Below are 9,956 nucleotides of genomic sequence, written 5' to 3'. Positions count from 1 at the left end.
CTAAGCTAATGTAGTGTTAAGTAGGAGTACTCATATGTCCTAATCGTACTTCTTCTTCCCACTCATATCCCTTGCTCCCTAATAGCTCTCTCTACCTTTGAAGTTGCTTGAGGTCTTGGGAGAGAGGGCAAGGGGGCAAATTCTATAGCATATTATGTGTATGCATGGTGTATGATGCTACTATCATCATAAAACCAAATAATATCATCATAGTATCTGGATGACCCTATTTGGAGCTTGGAACAATAGAAAGTTATGATGAAAGCAAGATGCAGATTCTATTAGTATAGTATAAAAGAATATATTTCTCCACAGGATGTGATGGATGTCATACTATATCAACCTCGAGGATTCTTTTGTTTTTGTGATGAGACAATTGAGGTTAACGAAGGACTCATGGATATGTTAGGAAGATGGAGATTGTGAAGAGGACGACTACAAGTTCATATCAAAGATGGGTTTATACGAGGCGGTGCAAAAAGTTTGCATCTATGATATAGATTCCATATTGATTTGTATATATTTTGTAAGGATTGAACCTCTAAAAAGAGGGAAGATCTTGATTGTGGTTGGAGGAGGGGAGATCCTTGCCAGTGAGAGTGAGAGTGATTAAACCTCTATTGAGGGCAGATTATGGGATAGATTGAGCCGGTACAGAGATGAGATCTTACAGTGGAGATTGAAAGTGAGAGTCTGAGTGAGATTGAGATTGCTTTGGGGGTGGTGGGGCGGTAGAACACCTTTCAAGGTATATTTCTCCATCATATGATATAATCGAGAAATATGTAAAAGATATATATCTCTTTGTATGATTCTTTGATATATGAGTCTCTCTAAATGGAGAAGAATGTTACATTGGGACAGAGGGCAAGTTCTAGCATATATATCTCTTTGTATTATTCTTTGATATATGAGTCTCAATAAATGTATTAGAATGTTACATTGGGAAAGATGGCAAGTTCTAGCATATTGTGTGTATGCATGGTGTGTGATGTTACTATCATCAAAACACCCACATTGTATATTTAAAAAGACAACTTCCAGCATATTGTGTGTATACAAAGACCCAAAGAAAGTTTTTTTATCTCATATATGGTCCAAAGTATAAAAACCAAAAAGGTATATCTATGAGATAGGGTGGTAGATTTAGAAAACATAGTAATGGTCCAAATGTGAAGGGGACCAAAAGATTAAAAACATTATGAGCCCAATGATAGGTTTTAGCACTAAGACTAAGGTAAGTGGACCCAATGGGGAAAAGGCTATGATCTAGGGTTAAAACCTTAGGGTAAAGGCTTCATTCAGTATCCAAAAGGACTTGCAAAAGACCCTTAAAAGGGGGTGCATATACGAATTGAATGTATTGGATGAGCCACCATTTGGGCCAATCACACTACACATAAAATTTGAAATTTTGTATGCGTGGTTGTGAGCTTTTATGTATGTATTTTGTGCATAAAAAGGCATCCTCACTTCATTACTAAAGCTAATGTTCATGTGGATGAACAAGCCTACACACTTGCTTAAGAAATGCAAATTCTATGCAAGTTTTATGCTTCAACAAATGTCTTCTCTACTAATGCTAAGCATTAGTGCTATCATAGAAAATACTCGTATTGTAAAGATATTTCTTCTTACCACTCTTCTCCCTTGCTCCCTACTGGCTCTCTCCACTTTGGGACACAAAGGGTTATGAATGGGCATATTTGCATGTATGCATGGTGTATGAGGTTTTTACCTTCATGCTACCAAAGAAGTGGACAAAGGATAGCAAGATTTAAAGAGCTATATAATACAGTTTCCTTTGGAGGGTAATACAATTTCCTTTGGAGGGGGAACCGGCTCCATCCAGATCCTTATTGCTTGTGTAACTTGCACTGCTAATTTCCTTTCTCTTTTGTGGTTATTTGAAAGTGCCATGTAAACTAATTTAAAGTTATTTATAAACTCCATCCAACCACTTCTATTTCTAGCTAACTAAAGGACTAAAATGAACACTAACTCTTTTACAACCGGCATGTATCAAAGGAGTTCATTTTCTACTTGCTTAACCTTAATGTGTAAGAGCTAGTATATGCTCTTGGAAGCTAGGTAATGATGTGACCCTTGGATATGATGGCAGCATAAAGGATTCTTGGTATCCTTTTGGGAGAGGAGCTTAAGGGAGACCTCCTTGGAATGAGATATGGATGGCTCAACACATGGATCCAATGCTTGAACAAGGAAAAATAAAGTTCGTACCCAAGCAAAAGTTTTGCTCCTTGCCATAAACCATTGGTGGAAACCAATAAGAATGATGGGAAATATATATAAGATTGTGGCCAAAGGAATTGCCTTAAGAATTGGTCCCCTCTTAGGAAAATATGATCATGCCTCGCAATTGAGCTTTCTCTTGGGGGAAGATCCATTTATGACAGCATCCTCTTAGGGTCCAATTGGTAGTGAGCATGCTTTGAAGGTAGAAGAACCTCATATGGTTATACTATGTTATGACTTTACAAAGGCATTTGATACCATTAGGTGAAAATTTATCAAAGCCATGTTGGCAAGAATGGGATTCCATCCAAGAATACCATCATTTTGTCGGTAGATCGAGTTGCTTCAATAGTTACCCTTGAGGATAAGCGAACCCTTGATCGGATAAACTTTTGCCACTCAATCAAAAAATGGAATCCTCTTTGCCCCTTGCTCTTTGCACCCACTTGTTTGTTTCCTAAGCCCCATAGCAAATAGAGGCCGGATCCAAGGATTATTGGTGGTGAGAGAAAGGCATATCATTGATTTGGGTGGTGTAGATGATATTTTGTTCTGAAAGCTAACAATGTTAACCTCTCAAGATGTATGCTATATGTGAAATTTTTCTATGTGATGGCTAAGGGTGACTATCTTAAAATTGCAAGTCTTGTCTTAAATGTGGATAAGTCAACTCTCATTGATCTTACGGTCCATGATTGTAACTCCCTTATTTGAAAATAAAAATGTTTTCCATTAACCAGGTCTTTCAATGCTTGGACTATCACGTCAAGATGCAGGTGTGTGGAATGGATAGTCTACAAAATCTAAACAAAGGTTCCTTAAGCTGCCCTTCATATATTGCAAGAAATTTGGTGCCTTATATCTTATTCTTTCTCGCCTTGAAATCGCCAAATTAACAAAATTCTTATGAATTTGTTTTAAAAGCTAAGTATTGGTTCATCCCCTTGTCTCCATATCCCGGACAAACCACTTCCTATACAAAATGCTTTCCAAACTTCCTACTCATCTTCAATGTCGTAAGAATTGGAAATTTGGCATCAAGGAAAGTTAGGTCCTTGAACCCTCCCCATATAAAAATTCTTGTCTACACACATGGATCTTCAAATTCCATTGAAAGTCCCCCTAACTCGATGAAAATTGATCTCATCTTGCCTTCCTGTGTTCCACCTCCTCATCACGAAATATAGGTAAGCATGCAAGATGTGAAAATAATCTCTCAAACAAACCTTTTGGCATCGTGCAACAATACATGATTGGTAGTGTCAAGTTTTGGCACACGTAAGATATACTTTTGGAAGATGGTTGTCAATCACATTTGGCTGAACAATGAGAAGTTCACAACTTATTCATGCACTTTACTCAAAAGTTGTGGTTTATAAGGAGCATTACAAATTGTACAACAATGGAGCGAAAAAAGTTATATGTGAATTGTCTTCCTTCAGACCTAATTAGGAGCATTGTATAAAGGATGCCTAGGCTATAGATGAAATGGCTAGGTCTCACCTTTCATCACTTAAAATAAACCCTCTAATATCAACAAGCTTCTAGTATTGGGAAAAAATTTGACAACCCAAAAAGAAGAAACGCCCCCGATAATGCCACGTTTGTACAAAAAGGGTATCTTGATCCAAAGAGTGCATGCACATACACGCAAGGGGAGAAGACCAACAAGTTACATAGCTCTCTTTCTCTCCCCCCTCCCCCCTTGAAATTATTGTATACAATTTTACAATGGCATAACACCAGATCACAACCAAACAACTTATCACAACAAGATTACATTACAATTTCCTAAAGTGAAAAAAACCAATCCAAATTTTGCACATCTCTATGGTCGATGTCAAAGAAACACAAATTCGTTAAAAATGATGATTTTGTTGTAAACAATAGTAGAAGAAACTCTTTGAAAGGCGTTAAGTTCAAAAGGAATCATTGTTGATGTACCATTATTGCTACGCCAAGAGCCTTAAAACCAACATGACCAGGTGGAGCTACTACAATATTGTAAACCTTCCATAGTAGGTCATCTTCACTTAAGTGGTCAAGGGACACATGCTTAGTCTAAAGGAATCATGGAATTTGCTGCAATGTTGTGTCGGAAGTCACCTTCACAACAACGAACCGAGTGTGCCACATATATTATATGAGAACGTTCACTAAATCGAAGATGATGCCATAGAGATATTACATTAAGAACACCTTCAACAACCACTAAAGCAAATTTAAAAAAAACCCAAGATCTTTGCTATTATGATAACGTCTAACCATTCCAAATGCTATGTTGCTCTCTCTCTCTCCAAGTTCATGAGAATACGCTTTACATCCGCTCGATAGGCATATGATTTTTCATGTTCATGAATTGATTTTATCATTGCTTTCAGGTTCACAAATCATGCGTGTATGCGTGTCCGTATGATTTTGGGGGGGAGGAGCAAAGATTCGTGCATCAAATGATGCCAACAATCGCGAATCACCATAGAACCCATGCATAAAAGGCTTTCGCGTAAACTAGCCTATTCCTGATGATTCCCATCAGGATAATACAATGACAGTATGGAGCCTCTCCACTACTTGTACAAGAACATGTTTTGAGATTCTCACTCTTCAAACGGCTCCAGTAGATTGGGTGCATAGCGCCTTACAAGAATGTCCAATTTATCTAAAAATTGCCTGGTCCGGTTCTCCCCAAGGTGTTTCACCATTTTCTTCCATCTGGTTGAGCACGCATGCCCAGACCTGCAAACACGGATATTCTTTTAGACTAAATAGGGCAGCTTCTCGCAAAAATTTGGCACCCACTACAGATAATTTGGATCACAAAAACTCCTAGACACGTCCCACAATAAATCGCCACATCACAAACCACAACATCATCAACTTCTCCAGAGAAGGCAAGACACCATATGCCTGCCTACGTGCTGTCAGGGCTGGAGATGGCCAGCCCTGGATAAAGGGCCACATTCCCCTACCCCTAACCGCATGTAACTAGGCCTGCAGGGTCCCCTCTGCACCAGCTCATGATGTTCAAAACGATGGAAACAAGCTCCTTTTCAGTGGAAAATGTTGATAAGTTCTTGTGGATGGGCACTTGCAATATTGGCTAGCAAATGCTTATAGAGCTCAAAAAACATGTAGTAGGTTCTTGCTGGCCTGCAAATACTGCAATATTGCCGGCAAGTGCTTTGCAGGGTTCACTAAACGCACACCTGGTAGGTTCAAACTGCCTGGCAAATACTGCAAATGCCCACTTGCATTGGCAAGTGCTTTGCAGGGTTCACTAAACACCTGGTAGGTTCAAACTGCCTGGCAAATACTGCAAATGCCCACTTGCATTGGCCCTTACTAGCTTAGCCACACAGCCCCAGAATACCTGTCATCTAGGAGATTATCCCACTCCACTTCCTCCTCCATACAAGCCCCACTTTCTAGCAGGCTGCAATTGTTGAGTAACAACATCGACGTTACGGCATTGCAGAACCCATAACTCACAGGAAAGATGCATGTGTGGCATTACCCTTTCAGTAGAAGATAATCATCTTCATTAGCCCAGAGCCCATCAGAGACCATGGACGATTGCAAAGTACTGTACCTGGAACACCACCAATCACAACACATGAGATTAAAATGGAATGCTTTCCTCCAAATAAAACAAGAACTTCTTTGATGTCCTGCATACTCATTGCCATTGAATTTCCAGCTCTTTCTATAGTGCTTTCTGAAAAAATCATCACAAGCAAAAGTAGTGGTCTTCTATGTTGTTGAGTTCTACTGACAACTTCTGAAATCCTTTCACAAAACTTCATATAGAATGCTCCATCTCTAATCCAGATGAGAAACAACACTGCTCTTAGGATTCTTTTCTTCTGGATATCTTTCTTCGATAAGACAAGCAAAATTCCTATTCAGTTCCATTTGATGGTCTCTTTTCTTCCGGATATCTTTCTTCGACAAGCCAAGCAACATTCCTATTCAGCTCCATTTGATGGTCTCTTAAACTGTGCATCGACAAATATTAGCTCAGTATGCTCAAGGTGTTGGGTCAACCCCCTTCGCAGCAAATGGCATCTACCCACCATTAGGGGCTGTTCTTACACTTATAAGAACCTTTTACAATGGAGTCTGCCTCCACCTTATGGACATGTGTGCAATGTTGTTAATTCAAGTAGGGCATTGAAGAAAATGACCCAACAAACAAAAATATGGACTATTGTTTAGGACAATTGTCATTAGGTTGCACTGGCCAAAGCAACACAGGAGATTCCCAAGTTGTTAACAGGACCATAGACCACAGATCATGTCAATGAACACCAATCGATGATAGAATGTCAATGGACAGAAACTTCTCTTTAGCACTTACCATAATGTACAGCAAGCACCGTGGTTATGTGTCCCAATTGTGTCTGCAATCTTCTCCCAATTTATATCATCCCGTAGCTGTCCCGTTAGAGCCAAAAAATCCAGGACTAATCAGATCTACAAGTGTACTAACAGTATGCTTAGTTGATGCAAACCACAAGTTAAAAAAATTTGAGGCATACTAGGTGCCTGTCTGGGCCCTTGACTTGTGTCGCCTTCAAGCGCATGCATTGATGAACCATATCAGAGAGTCTTTGCAACTCTTCCTGCGTCCACACACCTTAAAAGAAGGCTTTGAGCTCGTAAAAAGAACGTTGAAAATATATGAGTCCATGCATGGATAAGTGGAATAACTATTGTTTTAAGAAACATTACAGGAAAATGCAGACACATTTTCCAAACTAATAAGCCACAACAAACACAGGTAGTTACCAAGGTACTACTTATTGTTGTTTATCATATGATCTAAAAAATTTGGAACTTGTTTACATGATAGCTTTTAAAACCACCATATGATCTCCAACTGTGCACCCTTTGCGACAATAAAGCATGGGTGCATGCATGAATTGGTGGATTTACTATCCATTGCACAGATGGAAGTAGCTAAGTGCATATATACCAACACAGGCACGTATTCATGCATTAAGTACGTATTTATTTATGTATGCATGTGTCTCTGCATCTGTACATGCATGCAGATGGATGGATGTATCAATGTCCATATGTTAAGCATAACATGCAGTACCAAACTTGGTGATTGTGACTCTAGGGTTTTGATAAATTAGTGACTCCCGTTAGCTTCTAGTTTTGTGGTTGGTAGCAATAACTAACATTGCAAGTTGTTGTAGCTAGTGTATCCATCTACTCATACATAACCCATGCACACCTTCGGCAGACAAAACGTACAGATCTTCTGTCTTGTAGCATTGGCTACCACGAGTCTTTCTACAAGTTATTGCATACTGCATCGGGTTAAATGAGAGTTTCCAAGCTGACACAAAAGCAAAGGGAAAAGCAATCTCCCACATGGTCTCGACCCTTTCAACGTCCTCTTCAAAGACCTCCATTTCTCCTTGAGACTAGTCCGATGCCTAGAATCAAATAAAGCGGATATCTCCTTCCACTTATTCCCATGTTGTTTCTGCAGCCTTCATGGTACACCAAACGTTAAAAACCATGTTTACAATATATAGTATTTTTTTCAGGGTGCTAGTGCTCAAACAGAGCACCATTTGCTTAAGAATGAGGGTTGCATATAATTTAAGTTCTAATATATATCAAGTCTAAAGCACCGCAAGCAGACCATTTCATTCGCTTCGCTTCTAGATGAATTTACTTGTACATTAATTAGTATGACATTGTGAGGTGCAACCGAATGGCAGAGATCACTTAGCTTACCACAAAACACAACCTAGACTTCCTTGCATAACGAAATAGAGAGTAGAGATCACTTAGCTTACCACAAAACACAACCTTGAAAACTACTGATAGACTTCCTTGCATGAGAGAGAGAGAGAGAGAGAGAGAGTCTAATATATATAGAGTCAAAAGTACCACAAGCATAACATTTCATTCTCTTTGCTTTTGGATTATTTTACTTGTACACATTAATTAGTATGACATTATGAGGTGCAATCACTAAGCTTACCACAAATCACAACTTTTAGAAGTGTTGATAGACTTCCTTGCATACAAGGCAAAGAGTAGAGAATGACACTCGATAGGGTCCCAATCAACCTCTCAAGGGCCCCCCACTATGCTATCAAAGTAGTATTTGTTTATTTATCCCAACATGGAAGTACAACAATACCTTCTGATGATATGTTATGCCTAAACTTTGCATGACCACCAACTCCCAAAAACAACTCCTTGTCTTGCAATTAATAGACTATGCTCTATTATATTCACTCCTGCAAGTCTCACACTAGAGATATCATGGACCTCAAAGAGTACCCCGTGCCTTATTTCTTCATCTTGCAAGCCACATACTCTTTCCTTCTACAGTAAATAGCCATCCATCATCATTTGAGTGAAGTACCTTATTCTTGGGAGTTAAATGGTAAAAAAATACCTTATTCTTGGGAGTTAATAGTTAAAAGTTAAACACTTGCCAGGTCTACGAACCCTATTAGTTATGTGGTAAAAAAATACCTTATTCTTGGGAGTTAATAGTTAAAAGTTAAACACTTGCCAGGTCTACGAACCCTATTAGTTATGTGGTAAAATTCTTCCCATTGAATTCCACTTGTATAACCCTTGATGCTTTACCTTCTTGTTGAACATCCTCTAATGTTCCTTCCTCAATGAAAACTCTTTCATTTGGATCCCCATACTCAATTGCTTCCAATCTGTTGGAATATGCCTCATCAACATGGCATTTCCCTTTTAAGGATTCAAGCAAGTTGAAAGAGAATAAAATAAAACTCAATTCATTTATTAGGAGCATTCGACTGAGTATATCAACCACAACATTGTACTTTCCTTTTCTATTAGTTGAATTTGTGAAGGAGCTCCACCCATCTAGCTTTAGGACCTTGAAGATCTAGTTGGTCATTAAGCCACATAATGCTTTCATGGTCCGACAAGATCAAAAGTTTGGTATCCTATAGATAATGCTTCCATTTCTTCATTGTATGTACTATTGCATACTTAGTCTTATAAACAGAGTAATTTCATTTTACGCCATCTCCTAGGTCAACCATCTTGTAATAAAACTGCACCTACAACCATGTCACTAGCATCAATCTCAACCAAGAATGGTGTATTGGGATCCCAAATTAATAATACTCAAGCGGTATCAATATAGTATCGTTAAGTTTTTCAAAACTATTATTTTGCTCTCTTTCTGTTAAAAGTTTTTTTCTTTCCCTTTAAGAGAGACCTTCATTGGAATAGCTATCTTGGCATAACCACGAATGAGTCTACAATATAAAGGATAAGAAGATACACACTTAAAACATGACTCTCTCTCTCCTCTTCTTCCTATTTCCCACAACTGTGCACGCGCCTACACACACATAGAGAGAAATCTGGTGTTCTCTTTCTGTTGCTGCTGCTGCTGCACCGCTGTTTACAAGCTGATATCAAAGCCTGTGTGCTGCTATGCCAGAACTGCATGCTGCTGCATTGAACCTGCGTGCTGCTGTGTCAAAACTGTGCGCTGCTACGTGTGCCGTGTCAAAACTGGTTAGTGCATGTGGTGTGTCAAAATTGTGTGTTGCAACACAACTGTGCAGGGGTCAGCCAAGTGCAACCAGGTTCAGCTGAGGGCTATTTTACAAGTGTGCAAGTCTAGGTGCAGATTTTAGCAAACAAATTTGTAATTTTGCACAAATTTCAGCGGC

At 39.0% G+C, this 9,956-nt stretch overlaps 1 protein-coding gene across 4 annotated transcripts; it reads right to left on the bottom strand.

The window, feature by feature from the left end:
• Window positions 1-4,483: 4,483 nt before the first annotated feature.
• On the bottom strand, window positions 4,484-7,787 carry LOC147899766 (uncharacterized). Of its 4 annotated transcripts, none has more exons than XM_087378440.1 (5): window positions 7,637-7,787; window positions 6,795-6,905; window positions 6,614-6,690; window positions 5,771-5,845; window positions 4,484-4,992 (listed from the first exon to the last, which is right to left on the bottom strand). In XM_087378440.1, exons 2-5 carry the CDS (start codon window positions 6,852-6,854, stop codon window positions 4,854-4,856), a joined length of 351 nt encoding a protein of 116 aa, XP_087234566.1. In that variant the 5' UTR covers window positions 6,855-6,905; window positions 7,637-7,787; the 3' UTR covers window positions 4,484-4,853. The 4 variants fall into 4 exon arrangements, with proteins under 4 accessions (XP_087234566.1, XP_087234564.1, XP_087234567.1 ...); XM_087378438.1 differs by having other exon boundaries at window positions 6,795-6,893; XM_087378441.1 differs by having other exon boundaries at window positions 6,795-6,879.
• Between the last annotated feature and the right edge of the window lie 2,169 nt (window positions 7,788-9,956).

The sequence above is a fragment of the Dipteris shenzhenensis genome, chromosome 8, assembly GCF_047967505.1.
Source record: "Dipteris shenzhenensis isolate YYH24624 ecotype China chromosome 8, Dip_SZ_1.0, whole genome shotgun sequence".
Taxonomy (NCBI): Eukaryota; Viridiplantae; Streptophyta; class Polypodiopsida; order Gleicheniales; family Dipteridaceae; genus Dipteris; species Dipteris shenzhenensis.
The sequence above is the reverse complement of the archived record's forward strand: the minus strand, read 5'-3'. Positions and strand labels throughout refer to the sequence as shown.